Raw genomic sequence first — 22999 nt, 5'->3', positions numbered from 1 at the left:
GATATTTGTCTTTTTCTGTCTGACTTACTTCACTTAATATGATAATTTCTAGGTCCATCCGTGTTGCTGCAAATGGCATTATTTCATTCTTTTTTATGGCTGAGTAGTATTCCACAGTATGTGCATATATATATATATGCCACATCTTCTTTATCTGTTCCTCTGTCGATGGACATTTAGGTTGCTTCCATATATGATTGCAGTTTTAAAATTTATATCATCCGTGTTTTTCATCTTGTCTTTGAGGTCTCATTTAATTGAATTCATGTTCTTCTTTAATTATTTTATAGAGAGAAGAACTGTTAGGAATTTCTTCCTGTTCCTTGAGTTATATTTTCTTCTGATAGGGAGATGGGATCAAAAGATAGAATCATTGTGTTTGTCCATGCCTTTTCTCTCTCTCTCTCTTTTTTTCCCCTTGTTATAGTTTGAGTAGTTCTCATGCATTTCTTTTCACTTTGATCATGCTTGGGTAGCTCAGGTCACATTTTCTGTTTGTGCTGATATAATGAAGATTACTTTTTGACCTGTTTGCCATGCTGTCAGACAGTGGAGTGTTTTCCTTCCTTTATTTTGTGATCCATTCATGTTTGTTGTTGCTGTAGCCTAATGTAATAGCTGGGGACGTGGGAAAACCCAACCGAGGTGGAATGTGGTCTTCATTGGGATACCTGGGCTCGGCTTTCTCTCTCCTAAGAGTTTGTTAAATGTGCTGCATCACTGTTCACGTTGCTTGCTTAAGGGTGGGGGAACGGGTACACCAGAGCCAGTCTGTCTTTAATTTATTCCTCCAATTCCTGGTGAATTTCTAGAGGCTTCATTTTAATCAGGATCAGCCTTACCATTGACTTTCCGTCTTTTCACTCATTACTCTCCTGAAGCAATTTCTGCTTCTCTTAGATCAGAAAAAGATAAAGAAGGCCACACAGTTTGCTTCCTTTTCTGTGGGTCTTCAGGAATTTTTTTCTTAGCTTGATCACGGAGTTCTCAAGTTTAATATATTAGGTTATATACTTTTGTTTGGATGCTCTTGGTGGAGTATTTTTGCCAGTTTTTAGTAATTGTGCTTTGTAGGACACTATTGCTCATTTTGTTAGTTGTGGGAAGGATATTCTGTGGTTTAGTTTTCAGCAGTCATCATGACCTGATTGTTTTGCCAGTTAGATGACCACAAACAATTTTTCTAGCTCCAATTGATTCATTTTCTGAGCCAGTGAATCGATTGGGGCCTTCTGATCACAGCCATCAGGTGAATGTGCTATTCTTTGTGTTTATAGAAACACAAAGACAGGCTAAGCTGTCTTCTATTTGGAAGTAAATTTGCTTATTATTCATTCTACAAACATAAGGAGAAGTGTGTTAAGGTCACACATAGATCGTGACTCTGGGAGGTACCTTCGGCCCATCTGCCTCCGTCTTCAGCAGATGCCCGTGCTGATCAGTAGCCTGAGCTTGGGTTGGAAGGAAGAACTTGGTGTCCGCACCTTCCCTCCGTTGCCTTGCAGGCTCCATCAGTTCTCTGTATTCCTACATCGTCGTGTGCCTAGGCAAGGTTGTTTGGCGGCCGTGTCCAAGAAGTCATCGTGCCTGATCCATGAATCAGTCAGTCTAAGATGCCATAAAAGTAATGTGACTTTGCAAACACCACCCAGTCTCTTGGGAGACTTAGCGCTTCTGGGATGAAAACTTCCATCAGCTCCAGAAACTAGAGCCTCAAAAGCATATGTAATTGCCCTACTTGGCAGTCCTGTTCTGAATCATCCTTTTTCCATGGCACGGGCTATGTGAGAATCGAATACACTTGGGAATGAGTGGGTTTGGTGTTTTGCTTTAGCTCTTAGTGTGCCTGACACCATAGGTTTGTTTTGGGTAACACTCCCCCACTCTTTACAGAGGGGCCTGTAGAGTTAGTTGTTGACTACCTTCCCCTAACTTCTTTTTTATCTCAACTCACCTATTTTATATGACCAGCAGGGTTCTCTGACCTATGGGCAGGGTGACATAATCTCAAGCAGTAAAATCTTCCAAAGATTTACAGAGTGAAGGGGAAGTCGGTTCTTTTTCCTCCACTTAACCTCTCTCCTCCCCCAACTCCTTTCAGGAGAAGGAAAGGCATTTTCTCTTCTTCATGGAAACTTGCAGAATTGGGACAAGTGTGCTTACTTGTTATTCAAGTCTCCCTAGACGTGGCTGTAGGACTCCTGAGGTCTTATATTTTCTAGTTCCTTATAGGGAAAGTAGCAACATTATTTGGGGGTGATTAAAAGCAATTCAGAGTTCATGAGTTTTAAGAAAAAGAATAGAGCTTATTGTGGAATGTAGCATCCCTTTGCTGTTCCTTTGGTTTTGTAGTTAGTTTTTTAAACAGTTTCTTTAAGTGAATTAAGTGCTGACAAGCCTTTGCCTCTAGGGGATGGTAACATTACCTCAAATTCTCACATACTTTTTACAAGTATGAGTATCATGTAATTATCTTCTCCTCCTCTGTCTCCTCCTCCTTCTTCTTCAAATCTGGTGACAACTAGTTAATTTTGAAACTGCCAGAGAGATTATTTCAGTGTTACACTGTACCTCTGGGAGAAGAATGGAATTTCATCTTTTTTTCCATATGCTGACAAAAATCTCCTAATTTCAGAGGGCAATGATGTCACCAGCTAATGAGCAAAATATTTCTTACTAAACAGATGAGTCCTCCCCTGACTCCTTTGTGAAATAAGGGAAAAAAACCCACAATGTGTTTCATAGTTTATATAGTTACTGCAATTCATAAACACTTTTTAAAGTAATTCTAGTAATTCTAGTAATTCTAAAGTAATTCTCTTCTTCAAAGAGTGAAACAAATTTTTCTATAAACACAAAGAATAACACATTAACCTGATGGCTGTGATCGGAAGGCCCCGGCCACAGCCGGACAATGATGACTGGTAGCTGATCTTGAACGTACCCAGCCAGAGCCAATATGCTGCCCCCAAGGTAGGGAGTGACCTTGAATGCATCACTTCTTGGACCAGTGGAGGGAGATCAGGCATGTTGGAGAGATTATGAAATCAAGTTTGGAGAAGAGGAGGGCCGTGAAGCTGTTGTTGATTGGTGTCACATGCTGTTTATAAAGGCAGCAGCAGCAGCTGAACTCTTCTTTGAGCGTCCAGATAGGCAGGCATCTAAGGTCAGCAGGAGCCACGTAAACACGGGACTTCTGGGCTCATATAGGGACATGGAAATGCCCCCAAAGCCATGGCGAGTGCCCGTCCCCTCACTGAAGCATGTCTCAGTTTCCCCAGCCAGAGGTGATTTCGCCCACTTCTGAATCCCTGTATCTCTTTGTTCCTCTTACCCATTTATCACAGTTGACTTACATTAATCGTATTTCTGAACTTCTCTTGGGGCATCTCTACCCCCAGACTTCTAGATTATAACCTTGGTAAGTCCAGGTAAAGCCACCTTACTCATATTGCGATTCCTTCTTCTTCCTAATGCCTCGAATCAGTACATCCCTCCATTGATTTCAATCAGGAAATATCTATTTATCGCAAATATAGATATGATCTTTAATTGTCTCAGTGGGGAAGAATATTGTAATGTTCAGTGTTGGCAGTTGTGTGAAGAAATAGGTGCTCTTTTTCTACTACTTGTGAAATTTTAAAATAATACAGTGTTTCTTCTGAGCAAATTGTTAATATGTATCAAAAGACTTAACGATTCGCCCATTCTTTACCCATCAGTTCAACAATCTAATCATTTATTCTAAAGAAAGAATGTATTAGATGCATTCGAAGTTTTACCACAGTGTTCATCGGAGTATATTTTACAATATTGAAAAATTGGAAACATGCAAATGTCCAATGATTGAGGATAGTATTTAAGTAAAGTATGGTGTACTTCTGTGTCTGAATACTATTGAATCATTAATGTATTGTCATATTTTATTTTTTGAATATTTGTTGATGTGGGGAAATGTTCAAAACACATTAATTTTTAAAAGCAAGTATAAAACAGTTTGAACAGTGTACATTGAGGGCCCCAGGGTTTCTCTAAAGGAAACATTAAGAGACAGCAGTGTGGCTCAGAGGGTCACAATTTTAAGCGGGCACTTTGTTTCTATTTACACCTGTGTTCATGTGAGGGAGGCTTTGGGGACCTTGTTAGTAACTGTGGGGGGGTGGAACAGCTGAAGATCACAAGGTCATCCTTTTTTTGTTTAAAAGAAAGTAACATAGAAGTGTATTGTGTGTGTGTGAGTGTGTGTGTATGAAGATATAAACCAAAATATTACTAATTTTTCTGATTAGGAAGATATAAGTATTTCCTTTCTCTTTTTTTCTGTATCTGCATTTTCCACAATTTCTAATTAAAACTATATCTTGTGTTAGTATGAATAAACAATAAATGTTACTGAAATACAGATAGAGGAATGGAAATGACAGTGCTTTTGTCCTCTTGAAGTTTAGTGAAGGGCTAGTAATACTGCGATAATGTATTGAGCTAAGTCCCACGAGAAAGTCTGTTAGGTTGCTTTGCAGCCACCTGGCCTAAGGAAGATGAGGAGGAAAGCCAGGAAGGCTTTCCAGAGGAGGTGACACATGAACTGAATCTTTTTTTTTGGCTGTATTGGGTCTTCGTTGCTGCGCGCGGGCTTTCTCTAGTTGTGGCGAGCAGGGTGGGCTACTCTTCGTTGCGGTGCGCGGGCTTCTCATTGCAGTGGCTTCTCTTTGTTGCAGGCTCTAGGCGCGCAGGCTCAGTAGTTGCGGCGCACGGGCTTAGTTGCTCTGCGGCATGTGGGATCTTCCTGGACCAAGGATCGAACCCGTGTCCCCTGCATTGGTAGGCAGATTCTTAACCACTGCGCCACCAGGGAAGTCCTGAACTGAATCTTGAAGGATGAGTAGGAGCTAGGGAAGTAGATGGGGGTGGGCAGAGATATTCCCCAAAGAGGAATCCTCAAGTGCAAAGGTGTGCAGGCACGTGAGAGATGGGGTATCTGAGATGCTGTGAGGAAGTCGCAGTATGAGAACCAGGTGCTATGAGAGGCTGTTTCCACATGGTGTCTGCATAGCTGAGCGTAACATGCACAGAAACTGGAAGTAAGGGCTCTGACCATGCAGTCCTACTTTTCACAATATGGCCTTTGGACTTTGCTCTGAGGACCTAATGAGTAGTTCCTTAGAGTGGGAGTCAGATGCTCAAATCTGTCCTTTGCAAATTTGTGTACTTATATGTGCTGGGTAAGTTCAAGTCCACTACCCAGTGAACAAGACCAGCGATGCTCTTCCTTTGTGAAGTTGATCTGCCCTGTTTCCACCTTCCCTCCACCAAGAAGCGTCGCAGGGTGGCCTGGACCAGGCTAGTCTTTCGAATATCCCGCAGTTTACTCAGATACACAGCAAGGGCTGGGAGCTATGGGGCTGAAGAGTCTCAGCTTCTTCATTCTACGTGCATTATTTGCTGCAGGCCCACTGGTGCACCGGGCACCCCTCTTACAAGGAGGGGAATGGACATGGTCCCTGTCCCTGTGGTCTCTGCTGTCTTCTGAAAGAGAAGCCCTTGTTGGGTGCCCCTGTAGCTCCCTACATGGAGTGTCTCCATAAAGACCTGCCTCCTCCTCTGAGAGTGGCAGCAGTGACAGTTAAAAAGGGGGGTAAAGGGACTTCCCTTGTGGTCCAGTGGTTAAGACTCTGAGCTTCCACCGCAGGGGGCTCAGGTTTGATCTCTGGTTGGGGAACTAACATCCTGCATGCCGCTTGGTGCAGCCAAAAATAAGGGGGGTGGGCAGGAGGAGACCACTGGGAGGACCAGCAGGAGATGGGTCCTTCCCTCCACCTGCCTCACAAAACCTGGCTCTTAAGGCCCAGCTCCCTCGATCTCACACTGTAGAGGTTTCAGGACCTTCCAGGCTCCAGGCCTCACAGTTAAGGTCTCCTTTCATTCTCTCAGAGGACCCTAAGAGGCTTGTCACTGTCTGTTTTATAAATGAGAGTTCACAAGTGGCATAAAGGAGACCTCAGCCTATGTCTGCGGGATTCCAGAGTTCTGGCTCTGAATCCTGCCCAGAATCTTCTGTGTATCTAAACAGCCTGTTCAGACTCAGCCTCAAATATTGGCCATTATCACTTGCTTTCATGTGTTTTTTGCTATTTACATGGCACCTAAAACAGCAGTTTGCAAGAATTAAAATAGCTCTTGTTTGAATTCCGATCAGTAATAGATAGAATGCAGATGTAATAATCACTTACCGAGCTCCGAGCTCCGGGGGTCGATTATACACAATTATATACAAACTTTGTAAAACATCAACACTTTAACACAAATGTTATTAGATGAAATTTACGTGGAGGAACACTAAGACCATAGGAGTAGAGTGATTTGCTGGAGGACTTGGAAATTAATGCCAGGCTGTTCTAGCTCCAAAGTCTATGAGTATTTCCCCACTGTCTTCGGGGCATGCACGTTTTCTTAGTTTTCATGAAGTAACAAAGAAATTCAAGTGAGACTTCTACTGACAGTCTTAAGGAATTCTCAGCACAATGATGCATGCAGTGTGGTTGTCAGTCTTGGGTGAAGGAAGCCCGGGTAGAGTTAGGGTGGTGCAGGAGCAAAACCATGAAATGTCACTATCTTCCTCTGCCATTTACTGTCTGTGAAATGAGATCATGTGTGCAGATACTCAGCAGAGTGCCTGGGAATTGTGAGCATTTGATAAATCTGGGTGATTGAAGTCCCACATTGGGAAAGCACTGCCACCACTTGTGGCACATGTGGGTCCTCAGATGGCAGTGTGGAAGGAAGCGGATGTGAAACCAGAGAGGGCATCAGGGAATGGCTTTGTGAAATGGGAAACAGACAGTATAGGGAAGGTGTGGCGAACCATTGTGGGGAGAACTAATAGGAAATTCGATAAATAATGGGAGGAGACATTTTGGGGGCAGAAAAATTGAGGGAAAGGGAATTTCATGCAGAGTGAGAGATGCCAAAGGGACCCAGGGAAGGAGAGCAGGACAGGTGCCCAGGAAAAGAGGGTGAGCTCTGGCCGTCTGTGATACCCCAGGATCTCTGTCTCTGCTATGTGATGTCCTACCAAGAGAGGGGCCCTCGCATAGTACTTAAATAAAGACCCACGCAGTGAGAGGCACCTAGGAGCGGGTAGCTCGGACTACACAATGGGAATACATGACTTACCCCACTGAATGAATTTAGCCCTGAAAATACAGACATGACTTACAACCTGTGTCACGGAAACTTCACATGGGTTTTCAGTCCTGCCTTTTTAGATGGTGTTCTGTTTAAGTAACAGAACGTGATGTCGCTCCCTAGGCAGCCCTGAGAAAATTAAATGACCATCTAGTGACAGAGTCCCGTGCTCACATTTTAGAATCCAAGAGAACTCAGCTGCTCTGAAGTGATCATTGAAACAATTTGGTTAAGACAGTTTTAGAAGCATCAGTGAAGGGGACCTACATTTACTCTAGTGGTTAAAATAGAAAAGAAAAAAACAAAACAAAACGAAGCGGGACAGAGACAGAAAGTGACAACTTTAGGAGAAAACCACAATCATAAGTTTTAATTCAGGAATTTCAAAAATAGCCCTTGGAAGGTGTCTATTTTCAATTGCGACGACTCCCTTCAGGGGGTGTTGGGAAGACTATCTGCAAAAAAGATCTTTTTTCAGTTCAGTCACTCGTGAGGGTGAGTCCTTGTCCCGGATTTGCTGAGATTCTCGCGTTCTTTTTTTCTTTCTCTGGAATTCCATAGACAGTAATTAAGGAACTGGAGGCCAGCGGGAGGTCAGGGAGCCTTCGTCAGTGAAAACAGGGATTGTTTGCCACGTACAACACTCCCTTTTTTCCTTGTGGTGAATAGGAGATTTGCTTAGAGCTGATGACTTCTGCCTTTCTTACAAGTTATGCAGTTAGCGAGGAACTGGGGAATCAGGCAGCAGGCAGCAAGCAGCTAATTGAAACCAGTGTCTTCACTTTCTTCTCCTTCGGATCGTAAGCTGTGCCGGCAGAGCCTGCCCGATCATGTAACTCCCAAGGAGCATGTTCGAGGAGTGCCTCACCGTCACTTTGAGATTACAGAGGTGACAAGCAGGAGAGAAGACGCGCTCAGAGTGGGGAGGGGGCGGGGGTCCCGGACGAGCTCAGAATCACCCCTGAGGCCTGCTCAATGCCGAAGCCGGTAAGTTCGCTGGACACGCTTCACGTGAAGGGGGAAATGTGCTTTCCGTCACTTCAAGGAAAAGCTTTTTAATTGTTCCCGGCTATGATGCTTCCGTCTTTCCTATTCAAATTCCTCTAGATTCATCCTTCTTCCCTTGTTTACTTCCCTACCTTATAACCCAGAGCATTCTTTCCTAGCTTGCTCACCCGGCATAGCTTTTGGAGGAGAGGAGTGAATATTATTTTGAGAATAAAGCGGGCATGCGGGGGGTTGGGTGTACGTGGGGTTGGGAGCTTAGTTGCCACTTGTGGAGGTTTCTCGTGAGGAAGACTTGGTTTCGGGCAGCTTTGCACACGGCTTTTCATAAACCTACGATTGGTTTCCTTCTCTTGAAGGTTAACGCCATCGACATCGTGTGAATTTCACAGGTGAATATATCGCCAATTTCAGAATACTTTTCAGAAGTGCATAAATATAGTGTTCCCGTGTGTAGTTCCGGGGGGAGATAACTTAGTCGGGACAGCATGCTACGTGTTTGGAGCTGGGGAAGCAAGCTGAGTAAGTGTGGTTCTGCAAAAGGCACAGCTGTAATCCTGTGCTCAGCAAGGTCTCCAGCGGTCCCCAAAAGGGTTCTAGTTGCTCCTTGCAAGTTCGGTTTAATCTTTATTACAGCACGTTACTCCCGTGCCTGCGCGACTGTGCCACGCAGCTTTTGGAAAGCATTTGTTCTGGCGCATCATGATTTGCAAGAACTGTTTGTTACAAGGTCAGGGGCGAGTGAAGCATCTGTTACCGACCTGCAGTGTGACAGGCTTCAGTTGAACAATAAGGGGATGCTTTTACTTTGCTCCATCCAGCACACACATTTTTGTATCTACAGATGCTATTAATTGTGTTCCTTTTTTTCTGATTATCCTTAATGTAGCTGTGTTATAAAAAGTTCTCCACGCTGGCTCCATGTCTTTCCCATTAGAACATTGCAGATGTGTCAAGGACGCACATGTTCCAAAAGAAGCCGAGAAGGAGGGAGGCTCCACCCTCCGTCACAAGCCAAAAGGGCCCCATAGGCTCCTCCTCATTCAGCACCCTGGCAGGCGAATTGTGTACTCTCTCTTTAAAGCAGCTATAGTTTTGTGCCTTGGCTTGGTCAATTTGTTATGGTTTAAAACTGTGGAGCCAGCTGTCTGCAATCTGATGTAATGTTGCCATGGAAACCAGAAATGAAACACTTAAGCATTCACCACAGAATTACTACATATAGCATTAGCCAAAGTAATTAAAAGTTGAGCCATATGGGCTTTCTGGTGGAAAAATATGCAATGGAGAGGCTGGAAATTAAATGTTTCTATTTACAGTATTGTAAATCCACATCCTTTGGTGGGGTAAATCAATTGCCTTTTCTACTACAGGTTTGGAAGTGGGGGGGTTTTATACAGATGATTGAGTTTTCACCTTCTAATTTAGAAGCTGGTCAAACTAAAGTTGATCTTAGCCCTCTGACCTGGGCTAGGACAGGGAGGGGAAGAGATACCATCTCGTGTTTGAATGTATATAAACATATACTGTTATTTTTTTTCACTGTAGTTTATTTAAAACCTGTTTTATAATAACTGAGTCTATTTCTTGGAATCAGTCATTCATTTTATATACATTGCAGATTTCCCTCATCTTCTACAAAGTTCCTCTAGGTGTGGGGATTTCCTTTATATACCCATATCTGTTTCTTAATTTTAAAAAATTCTCACACCCCCATCTCACACATATATCTCTGGGGGGTGTATTTTCTGAATAAAAAGACAAGTCTTTTCTTCAGCATTTGGGAAGTGGCACACGCTTATTTAAAAGGAGACATGTGAAATGAGGAATTTAAGCTTTACTCCTTAGTTTAAAAGAAAACTGCATGCCGTTTACAGAGTCTTTATGTTGAAACAGCTGGAGAGAATTTTTTAAAGGCAAGTATTTCACAACTCTTTTTCCTCTGGACCCAGAAGGAAGTGAGAAGTCAACACCTCTCTCAATAAAAAGCATCCTTGGGATACACTGTTCAACTACCTCCAGTGACTTCTGGGCTCACTTAAGAGGAGATTTTCTATTTTTAAAATGATATAATAATAAGATATATATATATATCCTGAATGACTTTGGTTTTATCCTACATGTCTCTTCATATAAATTGTGCTGCCTCTATCTCATCTAGGGTTCAAAAACATGCAATGCAAAGAAAGTTATTGGTTGCTATGATTTGTGATTTGTCCGTGGCAAACACCTCCAGACTTAGTTTTTTTAAAGAAAAAGAAAAATAACACTAATTCAAAGTTCTAAAAGAGTTCTTGTTTCTGAAAAATAGATGGAACATGTGAAAGCAATTAAATAAGTACCTGGAATATGTTCTTTTTCGCCCCAGTGAATCTGGGGCAGAGGAAAGTAGGACTGGTGGGGCATGGGGTGGAGGTAGGGGAGGTCATTGCCTTTAAATCTGTTGTCCTGGTTTAACTGTTTTGAGTTCTCCCTGAAAAGCTCCTTCCCATGGTCTGTTTCCTACAAGTGATTTGTGTCTTCGTGGACTCAAGATTTTTGTATTACTCCTTTCCAGGTCCCATTTCTCTTTTTACTTCCCCCCAGCCCCCATGCACACCACCACCAGCAACCCCCAGGCTAGGTATGAGTGATCTTCATCCTGTGATGCAGCTTCCTGAATCTTATTTATGGACAACCTGTGCTTATTTCATTTTCACTTGACTTCAGAATTTTTTAACGTGAGGGTTATAGATGGTCTAGATTTGTAGGTACAGAAGCTTTTTGTAATCAAGTGTTGACTCTTCTATTAGAAGTACTTGACTTTTGAGATACATCAAGAAGGCAGAATGTTTTTCAGTGTTTATGTGTAATTCCATGCACTGTGGTTTTGTTCAGGTGCTGATTACCCAGAATGAGGGCTAACCAAGTTCTCATTCCTCTGGTTGACCACTCCGACCATTCCATCGCAAACCAACAATTCATCCAAGAAAAAGTAAAATTCAAATCAGACAATTGCCATTATGTAGTAGAAGCTGTACTTATTATTTTAATTTGTTACATTTTAAGTTTTAGACCAAATGCCTTAAGCCTGATTACCAGCATGCAATGTATCCTCCTTCCCCTATTATCTGGGCGTCGATTTCTGCTCTTCATTACCGGGTAACCAGCAGTTAACCTTAATTCTGAAATGTGTATGCAATATTTTACCTAGGACCTTTAAAGAAATTGGACGTTGACATACTTCACAGAAGGGAAGCCTGAGAAATACCCCTGTCCCGATGACTGGCCATTCATGGGTTAGAATAATTATTCTTTAGCGAGTTAATGGTTTGCTTATAATTTTGCAGTGAGAAAGTGCAATGGCTCCAGTGCTGGGAACTCCAGGGCGAGGACAGAGGCCATGATATGGGTCGTATCTCCCTTACGTAGGGCCAGAGTGCTACAGAAATACTTGCGGACTCACAGCAGGCACTATTTTTTTCTGCCTAAGTAATTAATATAATCCCTACCTCATTTGCTCTTGAACTGTTCTCTGCTAACTCTTGCTTACCTATTTAGTTTCTATAAAATTGGGATGAACGAGAGCATTTCTTGGAGGGGGGAGTTCTCCTTATTAGGCTCGTGTTCGGAGATGTGGTTTGTTTTTGGTTGGAGGCATTTCTCTCCGGACTCTGTCAGTGAACTAGGCTGGAGGAGATGGAGAGAAGGCTGTTGGCAAGATGCGCGGGGTGAACTGGAGACGCCCGGAGCGGCCCGGGCTCTGCGCACTTCCGCCGGGCTCTGCGCTCCCGGGGGTACCTGCGCGCCGGGCCCGGGCGGCACGTCCGCTGAGTTGGAGACTCTGTTTCACATTTTGAACAGATAAAACAGAGGAAGCTGCATGTTGAATGTTGAAGCTAACTTGGAAACGAGACCCGCATTTTGTTCACAAGGAAAGGATTGTTTTTCGCTTGGGTCACTGCTGCAGAGAGACTTTTTTTTTCTCTCTCTCTCTGTAATGTTTGATACTTGAGGGAAAACAGCTGGGCTGAGCATACTTGAGTCACTGCAGAGCGAAATGGGATTCTGGGGAATATGGACTGGACTGTATGGCTGAAAAGGTCAGCTTTTTCCCTTGTCCCTCATGGAGGAATGCAGGGCCTGTCCCCATGCTGGCCTTGTGAGCTCTCGGAAGGAGCTGGGAGAGGCCGAAGGAGGGATGGCTGAGACGTGGCAGACGGTCCTCACAAATGGGACCGAAGATGGCTCTTTGCATCTCTTCCGTTTTCCTGCCCTGCTGTTTTTGATTTTCGGGGAGGACTGGAACAAGTCAACAGAATTTGGGTTTGGAGAAGTAGTCGATGACCACGTTAAACAGCGAGTCCTGATGGGCCAGACAGAGAGCCTGGCCCAAACCACAGCAGTGTAACTGGAATTACAGGGCCAGCCTAGGAGAGCATCCTGCCCGAGCTCTCTAAAAGAGACCCGGAATTCATTGAGACAAATGCACCACATGCCGGGCCAGGGCATCGGTGTGTGTTGTGGTGCCTAGGACCTAATTCTCCACCAAATTAGACCTTAAGATGATGATACGTGTTGCTCCAAGAACCTGTTGGGCAGCTTTGTTGGTGCCCCAAGTTCCGCTGCAGAACTGCCAGAGTTCAGACTGGCCGTGAGGGCAGAGCTGCACCGGGCAATTATCTGATTAACTTTTCCTTTGTTTCTTTGCCAGTCAAGAGAGCAGTCGGATGATGAGACTGAGGAGTCGGTGAAGTTTAAGAGGTTACACAAGCTGGTAAATTCCACTCGCAGAGTGAGAAAGAAACTGATCAGGGTGGAAGAAATGAAAAAGCCCAGCACTGAAGGTAAAAGAGCAGACTCCACCCCGCTTATTCCAGAGTAAATCATTTGGGCTCCGTCTATCAGTAGAAAATATGAAAGTAGTAAAAGGGTTGAGTTCTGGCTGAGGCTGGCGGAGGGAGAATTCGGGTCTGCAGGTGAGCAGGGGAACGCTCAGTACCTTCTGGAATGGAGGATCCTGGCGCCCGGCGTTCCAGGCGCTTAGTTATTTAAACATTACAAAGATGGGAAATGGCTAGTGTATGACAATGAAATCTTCTCGAGATGTGGTACGGCTTTCATTTTGACCTTATACCATTTTATATAAACTTTATTTTATAACACCTTCTGAGTGTAAGCCTCTGCTCCCAAAAGGACGGTGGTTCTAACCCTGTGAATTTAGTCCAAGTTTAATATACCTCCATCTCAAACAAACGTCTAACAAACGAGGCACTTAATGTCCTTTCAGATCTCTGAGGGATGATTTGTTCTTCCTGGAAATGGTCTCAAGTCTCAGTTCCAATGAGGCTTTAAGGACCTCACATTCTACGTGGATCCTTAAGAGCTAGATCCCTGGCTAAGCCACTTGTCAGAGGAAGCAGTAATGTCAAAAGGGGCATGAGCTTGGATTTACTGCAGTGAATAGTTAACCTTTGAAGTGCAATTATGACAGTTTGAATCTCAACCGTGTCCATCTTTCTTATTGTTAGTAAAGTGCGTTTGCAGCATCTTGTAAAATTCTTCCAAAAAGTTACAATAAAAGAGTAAGGTTTCCTGTTTGGAAAACAATTAGTGAATTGAAGGAAATACTGGAAAGAATTTTTTTTTTTTTTCTTTTTAAAGCACATTACTTTTTAAAGTGTCACATCTACATTGCAAGGAAGTTCAAAATTTTAACATGTAGATTTTAAAAATATCATTATAGAGGCTTTTTTGTCGTACATAAATCAAACCTTGGAGCGAACTGAATTCCCCTTTATTTAAATAGATGAGGGTTTCTTGCTGTTATTACTGCTGTTCTTAAAATTTTTGTTTGATGTAATTATCAGTTTAAATCCCCTGGAGGAATACTGAAGGTGAGGGGGTCACTGTGGGAAAGTGGAGATAAAAAGGGAAAAGAAAAGAGGAGAGAGACAGAGAAACAGAGGGAGAGACAGAAACTCTATCCGCTTCACGGCCAGTTTCATAAACTTAGAGTTGTGTTTAGTTCCGGGGTTTCATCTGGGTGTCTCTTGCATGGTAATTCCGGGTGCAATGCTGATTTACATTTGGCTGTTCTAATACCTGCCTGTCTGTCATGATTTCACAGGACAGCATATAGCCTGACTTCCTCTCCCCGTGGCAGCTCTTACTGAAATCACACACAGTGTCGTTTGGTAATATTAAGTAGAACCATATGGAAAAGCCATCATTCAACGTTGGGAGTGTTGCATTTTTAAAACAAACCTCATGCATGCTTGCCAAAATTAAATCTCATATATCATGCATAGATTGGTGGGTCTTGTCCATAAATGAGATAAATGGGAGAAGTACCTGGTCCTGGGCCTGCCACCCAGGAGCCCCTTCATATGTGATAGTCGTATGTGTTGGGGCAGCCTTCCCACTAGAATAACACTCATAGAAACGCAGAAATATTCTCATTTGTATATTTATGTCAGAATAAATCAATTCAACTGTCTCTGAGAGACATAGTTGAAAAAATGGGGAAATATACCAAAAGAGGTAGCTGTAGGGTAAAAAGTAATAACTATACGGACTTTTAGCTCTGAACTTTGATTCATCTTGGTATGAATTAGGTGTCCTAGATGGAAGATGGATTTAGTGAGTTTGAATCCCCAGTGACACGTCTGGTGTCTGGGGAGCTGGGGTGCTATTGACCAGGCTTGCCATTGTCACCAGGAGAGGCCCCAGGTGTGTGTGCAGCTGAGGTCATCCACTGCAGGCTGCACCCAACACCGTGCTAGATGAGAACGCCTCCATCCCTTGCATGGTAGAACTTTCTGCAGTTCCTCAGTAGCAAGAGAACTGATGCTGGTACAGAGAGGCCACCTTGGCACCTGCTTTGCAAAGCTGGAGAGATTCATACTCCCAATAACCCCCTCCTGCCCCTGGGCCTTCAAAGAGCTGATCCTTTTGACTTCCCTCATGCCTGTGCCAATACTAAGTTGTCTGAATAATAATAAGCATTTATTAATTAATTAATTTAATAACAGAGAGCCTTCTGTGCGCCAGCCACTTTCCTAAACACTTTAGATTTTGTGTTCCTGTTAATATGTCATCTTCAGAATAGCCACCAGAGGCAGGCACTAATACTACCCTCATTTCACAGATAAGGAAACTCCGACAGACACAAAGAGGGGAAGTAATTTACTCATGGTCACCGAGCCAGCTGGCTGGAGACCCAGAGTTACGTCTGAGCAGCCTGACTCCTCTACCTCCTGGGTCTGTACTCTGCTCCCACCCCATCTCTCACCCCCCAGCTCTGGAGTCTTGGAAAAGCCAGGAGAGTTACAATCCATCACCCAGTCTTACCCTTGTAACTTGAGTTGCAAGTCCTTATCTGGGGCATGCATGACCTTAGACAATATGAACTTGTAGGCCAGGGCAGCGCCCTTCATCCAGCCATTTCTGTGTCTTCTACCTAAAGCTGATACCCACCCACTCTCTTCCCTCATTTCTCCAGTTCATCTGTAACCTGCTAATGAATCATTAGCTTTTGTACAGTGCTTTTCAGCTTCTGAAGTACCTTCACGTATCTCTCTTCATTTAATTTTATCCTCTCAATAGCCTTATAATAGAGACTAATAAAATAGGTAGGCAGTGGGAATTCCCTGACTGTCCAGTGATTAGGACTTAGTGCTTTCACTGCTGTGGCCTGAGTTCAATACCTGGTCGGGGAACTAAGATCCCACAACCCTCACAGCACAGCCAAAAAAATAAATAAAATAAAATAAAATAGGTAGGCATTATTACAGGTGAGGAAACAGACTCAGAGAGATGAAATAATTGCCCACCGTCATGGAGATGGTGAGTAGCAGAGCCAGGGCTGGAATCTAGGGCATAAATCTGTGTTCTTGGCATTAAGCCGTCCTGTATCCTGCCTCCTTCCTCTTGTCAGAATCACCTTTCCTTCCGTAGTCTGATCTCAGCTGAGCAAGAAGCAAATCACACGCCAAATGATGGAATGAGCGCATCTTGTGATTGTCGTACTTTTGACTTGATACTTGTACTTTCAAGTCAGAGGTAGATGGGAGAAGTAATGCTCTCTAAACCCAAGGAATCCAGTCCGGGCTGGGATTTCAGGCCTTGGGTAAGGCACAGACAGAAGAACCTGTACCACGTGAGGACTGCCCTCAGCACAGGCTAAGGTGGCCTCTTTGGAAGCATTTGCCATGTTTCCCTCCAAACTCTACCAGATGCCGACGTGCCAGAACCAGGAAGTAGAGCTACATATATCACGGGCATGTGTGAACCAGCTGGTCCCAAGCTCAAATGTGACACGGAAGTATTGGAATCTCTGATGACAACGCCAAATATAGAATCCAGAAAACTTCCAGACCACTGCTGAGTGACAGGTCCTTAACTTCCCCAAGGCCCCTTAAGACTATGCATAAATAAGGGCCTTTGCACACCTCTGTGGACACCTGGGCTAAATATGAAGTCATGATCTGTGATTGGACTACTTTCAGAGAAAAGTCCTCTGTTGGGCTGCCCCTGCCACCAGGCTATGCCTCTCAGCCCCATCACTTCATCCCTGGAAGTGGAGGGTAGACTGTATCCGGAAGAGGTTGCCATTTTTACTTCCAGTAACGTGAGGACCCGTGGTCTCCAGTCCATATTAGGTGTCCTGAGGAAGGAGCGGGAGACATTCATGATGTGTGCACACTGCTTCTGGTCCGGCCAGTGTTCATCAGAACCATAGACGCTGCTTTTAAACTCCCTTGAAAGATCCGGGAATAATTCTTGAGTGAATATATTTGTGCTGCAGATTATGGAGAACTTTGGACCAGATATAATTTTGAATCTCCCTCCCCACCACCATCTCCTTGACATCAAAACCAACCTTGGGTTGTGTTTAATAGCAGCAGTCCTTTTTATATTTGTAACTGTAATTCCCATCAGTTGGAAAACTAAGAAACTTCTGGAATTTTAAAGGCCTGCTTACCAGTCGCTCATCTTTTCCCCCTCTGGAGTGAGCCACCCTCTCCCTTTATCTTTGACATTTAACCACACACTGGGACCCTCATCCCAGGTGGTATATTTAGTGCCATCCCTCTGTTCCAAGGAGCTTGGTGCCTATTCCTCTTCACAATTCGGCTGGCAGAAAGCTGCAGTGCTCAAAAGTTTCCTTATAATTAAAGGGACACAGCCAGTTAGGATCACTACACCCAGAGTTTGACCTACTTCTTTTCTCACAGATGTTCACATAACACACACAGAAAAGAACTCAATTTTCCTGCCAGCAAGTCCAAACCTTTCCACTGGGCTCTGGAAGTCTTGGCTGGATACCTGGCTCCAGTGACGGCTTGAAGAGCTGGAATCCTTGAGAAGAAATGGAACACTCCATGGGGCTGCTTGCGTGTCCAGGCCCTCAAATGCCCTTGCTGCTTTGTAGCAGGGCCTGCGTTGATGGGAATGTCTGTCTTGGATCACCCAGTTCCGCAACTTTTTGTGTTTGGCTTATCAAGTGGGGACCATTTGTCAGTTGCATTTGCAATCTATGACCCTTTATGGCGTTTCCTCACCCAAACTTCTCCCTTGGTGACTTAATTACTTAAATGGCATATGTACCAGTAGAAAAATCACTGTCAGCCACATGGCATTCATCACACTCTGACTATAAAAAGCCAACCAGACTCAACAGGAGAGCCTTTCAGAAGGGGGAACGATTCTGATTCCTAGCTTCTGAGGATTGCACTTGCAAACTGGGAAGGATAATTATCGTTAAATGCTAAGGAATATTGTGTTATTGATGGGCTTAGAGTGTCCAAATGCCATTTTTAATAGGTCTGTTAAGGTGTTTGGTCTACAAAGGTATTGAGAGGAGGAGGAGAAATCGCATCTGAAACCTTGTAACATTCAGCCTGTGTGAAACCATTATTTGCTCAGGTTATTTTCTTTTTTATATGCATTTATTTAAGCAGGAGCTGGGTTTTTGGGGGGTAAGTGATTGTGGGGAGGGGCATCCCTGCGGTCGCCGCATGGTTTAGCTTATGTTTTGCAGGGCTGGGGGTCTAAAGACGGATCTGCGAGAGAACGCCAAGGTTTGTTGACAGGAGCCCGTGACTGTGTCTGTGTTGATTCCCTCCAGGCGGGGAGGAACAGGTGCTTGAGAATTCCCCGGTCCCGGATGAAAGGTCTGCCCTGTACTCTGGAGTGCACAAGAAGCCGTTTTTCTTTGATGCCTCTCCTGAGAAACCTCCAGAAGATGATTCAGACTCTCTCACCACTTCTCCATCATCCAGCAGCCTGGACACCTGGGGTGCCGGCCGGAAGTTGGTCAAAACCTTCAGCAAAGGAGAGAGCCGGGGCCTGATCAAGCCCCCCAAGAAGATGGGGACCTTCTTCTCCTACCCAGAAGACGACAAGGCCCAGAAGGTGTCCCGCTCCCTCACCGAGGGGGAGATGAAGAAGGGTCTCGGGTCCCTGAGCCACGGGGTAAGTACTGATGGCGTTTGCTTCTATGACAGCCACCGTCGCCGGCACCACCTCCTGGTGTCCCTAGAGGCGGTTCAGAGCGTCCGGAAGCAGGTCCGCTTGAAGAAAACGGATACTAATTATTCGTGTTCTAGAGCTTTCCTCTGCCAGCGTCCCTCTAGAAAAGGCATCAACAGCACCACCTGCGACCTGCAGCTGCTCCGGCAGAAACCCAAAGGGGGCGGGGTCTGTGGCGGCCCCGGCAGGAGGGTGCGCGGGCGCCCCTCCGTCAGCGAGTTCAATGTCACGTACGTGGTGGAACGCAGCCTGTACAGCCACCTGAACCTGACCCAGCTAGTGCGTCCTGCCTCAGACAGGACCCTGAGCAAGGCCGAGAAGCAGGACCTGAGACGGTGCTTGCTGGAGGAGGAGGAGGAGGCCAAGAGGAAGTGGGCCGCCACGGTGGACCGCTGTACCAAAGGGGTTCTCTTGAGAATCCACCAGAAGTCCGTGAGTCACAAAGACGGTCATGGGGACGGCCTTGTCATTTCTGTGATGTGCAGTCAAGCATTATGGCCTTTCTTGCGTGCAGCCTGGCGTCCTCGCCGCTCTTCTCATGGTCTGTCCCTCCATCACCTCCATTCCTGCCCCCGCTTTCCTTGAGGAATGGCTTCTCCCTCTTTCCCATTTGTCCTCTTGCCAGTTGAAGCTGTTTGAGTTTTAATTTAAAACTAAACATTGAAGCTGATCCAGAGAAGGGCTCTCAGAGTACAGGGGTGGGGTCTGGCCTCCTTCTAGAAGTGGCTGTCTTGAGTCGCAGCCATCGTGTCACTTGGCCTCAAGGAAGCTGATTCAAAACAGAAGGAAGTTTTGCCCTTAAAAGAGATGTTTCTTCTCTCAGTGAGTTAAAACAATAGGAACTAGCTCACGGTAGATTGCCGCCATCATCGTCGCCAATTTGGTGACTTGAAAAACACTGTAAAGTACTTTCTTTTATTACTAGGGGCAAACAGAAAGTTCTCAGAGCTAAAAGGAAAGAAAAATTAGAACTCTTTTGTTTCACTTAAGTATATTTGATGTGCTTATCTTTTTAAAGAAAAGGATCAACGTTTGGAAATATCCTCCACTGCCCCATAGGTTATTCCGTACATAGCAAGGAATAAAGTACTTATTACTTCCAAATAATGAAATGGTCTTCAGTGTTATTACTGAATTATTAGAGACCTAGTAAAATTTATTTTCAGGGCAAGGCTTATATTGAACTGGAGAACATAGGGATTTAATCCCCCTGAAATTCCCACCCAACTTTTAGTTTGCACAAGAGCCCATATAAAATGGCGCAGGGTGTGGAGGAACTGTACGCTTCCTGGCCCCTGGCGCCCTGCTTAATCCACCTGGGTCTGCTGGCCTGTCCCCTTTTATAGGTCTGAAGGAGTAGACTGACTGTACTGCCACCTCCCATGCTGGCTTCTCCCAGAGTTCCTTCACATTTGTAACATGTTCTTCCCCAGACGGTTGCTGTAATTTAAATTCATTCAATCAAGTTCTGCTTTTGTGGTCAATGCCATCCTTAAAGGATGCTTAGGTCCGTACCAGCCCTTAGGTTTTCCAAATATTCCCATGTGTTGACTTTCTTGCTCGATCTCCACTTTTTTCACATTCTTATAAATCTTGCAACACTTTTAATATTATCAGTAACAGCTTTTCCTCTGGCTCTTTGTCATGGCAACAGTCTCGGTTGGTTTTGTTTTTGTTGTAAAATAACAGTTCTTTGTTATTATTTCTTGTTGTCACTCCTTCAGTTCTGACCCACAGATCTTTTAGGAAATACTTGTGGCTACTTAGTCTTGGTATAATTTGTTTTTTACCTTCAGAGGTGTTGTGCCTAGTTCATCTGCCTCTGTACCTTTGGACATGACCTTGATAGAACAGATCCACCTCTTCTCTGTGAATTGATGACTCAGCCCCATGGGTTTAAATGCAATACTGAGAGTTTTTCCGATTGAGTGCCTTGAGTTGCTCATGTATCCCTTATATTATTTATTGACCGGTTAATGATAAAACTTCATCAGGACCTTCTCTCTAGAAGTTATATTTCCAAGATTTGTGCCATTGTGGGCCCTTGTGTGCACATTGTGAGCCAGTGATTAATTCTTCATTGACGTTTGAGTATGGACATTTGGACAAGCTTGTTTTCACGTACCAATTCCACCCCCTGTAAAAGTGGCACTCTGTAACCTCTATCCCCAGTACCAGCCTGAGGCTGGGTATTTTTAAAGTACTATGAACTTGAGGCAGTACTGGACAGTTTTAATACTTGCTGAAATACGTGTTCAGTGCTGAATCAGAAATTTGTACATACCGTTTCTTGTAAGTATAATTGTACAATCAAGAAAACAAAATTTAATTTTCTAATTATTCAGAGAACATAGGGGAATGTAAGTTCTTTTTCTTTTGGCCGCACTGTGCAGCATGTGGGATCTTAGTTCCCCGACCAGGGATCAAACCTGTGCCCCCTGCAGTGGAACCTCGGCGTGTTAACCACTGGAGCACCAGAGAGGTCCCAGAATATAAGTGTTTTAACAACAGAAGAGGATTTTTTTGTTTGTTTTTTGTTTTTTTAAGGGATTAAAATAATTTCTTTACTTGGTTTACTCAAAAATTGTTTTCCTTTCTTCTTGTCATATATCTCTTTCATTTTATTCAAAAGTATAGTTTCCTTTACTCTTCAACCTTGATCTTTTTGTCTTTCAAAAAATGCCATATTTGCTTGATGAGACCTCAGGGAAATGACAATGCTTTGTACTCACTGGAAACGGTCACTTGTTTTGCTTTTTATTTGGTCATTCAATTTTTGTTTGGGGGAACAGACATGCATGACATTTTGGAATTTTGTCCATTTAAAAAAAAAAATCCAAACCCCCCCAAAACGTGTTTTCAGCTGCATGACCATTCCATTGACTGGCTCTTCTCATCCACAAGCATCTATCTAAAATGTTCTTGTAATTATCTGTACAGGAGATGTTTGAACTTGAAAAACCTCATTTAAGCTTTATTCATGTAGACCACCAAAGATTGGTTTACATTCTTTTACTATTCTCTCTTGTTTTCTCTGTTGAAAGAGTGCTGCTTCAAGAACTACCTGATATTGCAGAAAAAGTTGGAGATCAGTTCAAGTGGTGCTGATGGTTATATTTTGTTCATCCTCCATTGATAAAGAAGAATCAGTTCCAAATATCTTAGCATGTCACTGGGAGAGGTTTTAGTTGGTAGTTAAGAAAACCAGTCCACTCTTTCCTCTAAACTTCTTATTTTAGGAAACAATGCATGCAGCAGTCATATGAAGACATAAATGAGCTTCTAATTTATTGCAGTTGTAGTTTCCACATAAATTCTTTGTCAGTTATTTCATATGCATCAGAAATAACATGCTGGGCTCCAGTGCTGCAGTCGGTGTTGGAATTCAAAGCAGGAAAAGTACAAAAGCCGTAAAATGATGAGGCGTCTGGACGCCACACTGTGTCTGTGGAGCCCTGAGTCACAGGAGAGGAACTAGAATAAAATGACTGCCTTTGCAAAAATGAGAAAATTTATTTGACACTATAAGCTGGAAAGGGAAAGTTAAAGTTAAAAATTAACCTTGAGAGATGGTCATAACATTGCTTGCAGATTAGGGGATTTGGTGAGTGTTTTTGTTTACAGAGGTCTTCCTCTTTTTATAGAGTAGATATAGGTCCAGTTAAGTTGACTGTAAGGGAAATCAGATTGTCCATTGATATTTTTATATAAAATGAGAATAATGTCCATTGAAAGTTATGTCTGTGGTTGATTATTTAAAACAGCAGCAACAGCTTTGCTGAAGGAGAAAAACAGCTGTGTGATATCCTGAATGTCGGTTATCCTGAAATATAACACTTCTGTATCTCCTGGCCTTTCCTTCTGCTACACCTGCTATCTTTCACTTTTTGGCCGATTCCTGGGATTGCTCTGGTTTTACAGTTGAAGCTCCCAGAATTATAAGGCCCAGAACTAAGCTCCAGTTCTTCATTTGCATATTTAGAATGTTGACTAAGCCTAAACTTCAATAAAGCAATTGTCAGGACAAGCTACCAAATTCTCAGTGTGGCCCTAATGAAAAGTAATGGAAGAAACCAGCATTCCTAAAGTGTCTGCTTTGTGCCAGGCAGTGTGCTAGAAGTCTCAAATATAGGCTATAGATAGTATTTTACTAATGAATAAACCAAAGCTCAGAGAGTTCAGTACTCTACCTGTGGTCACACAGCAAGTTAAGTGGTAGAACCAGGATTTGGATCCCTATCTGTGTGATTCCATAAACCTAGGCACTTTCCTTCCTGGATGTTTCTACTTTCTC

The 22999-nt window shown here is 43.7% G+C and overlaps 1 protein-coding gene across 7 annotated transcripts in view; it reads left to right on the top strand.

Annotated features, from left to right (window-relative positions):
• SASH1 (SAM and SH3 domain containing 1) overlaps nt 1-22999 on the top strand; it is a 308428-nt gene that overhangs the window by 258635 nt on the left and 26794 nt on the right. For 6 of the 7 annotated variants that reach the window (XM_059941034.1, XM_059941030.1, XM_059941032.1 and 3 more), the window contains 2 exons: nt 12884-13016; nt 18302-18648. In XM_059941034.1, coding sequence (XP_059797017.1) covers nt 12884-13016; nt 18302-18648 — 480 coding nt within the window. Of the gene's footprint in view, nt 1-7845; nt 8173-12883; nt 13017-18301; nt 18649-22999 lie in introns of those variants that run through there. The other variant, XM_059941035.1, reaches the window with a different exon arrangement.

The sequence above is a fragment of the Balaenoptera ricei genome, chromosome 12 (assembly GCF_028023285.1).
Source record: "Balaenoptera ricei isolate mBalRic1 chromosome 12, mBalRic1.hap2, whole genome shotgun sequence".
NCBI lineage: Eukaryota > Metazoa > Chordata > Mammalia > Artiodactyla > Balaenopteridae > Balaenoptera > Balaenoptera ricei.
The sequence above is the reverse complement of the archived record's forward strand: the minus strand, read 5'-3'. Positions and strand labels throughout refer to the sequence as shown.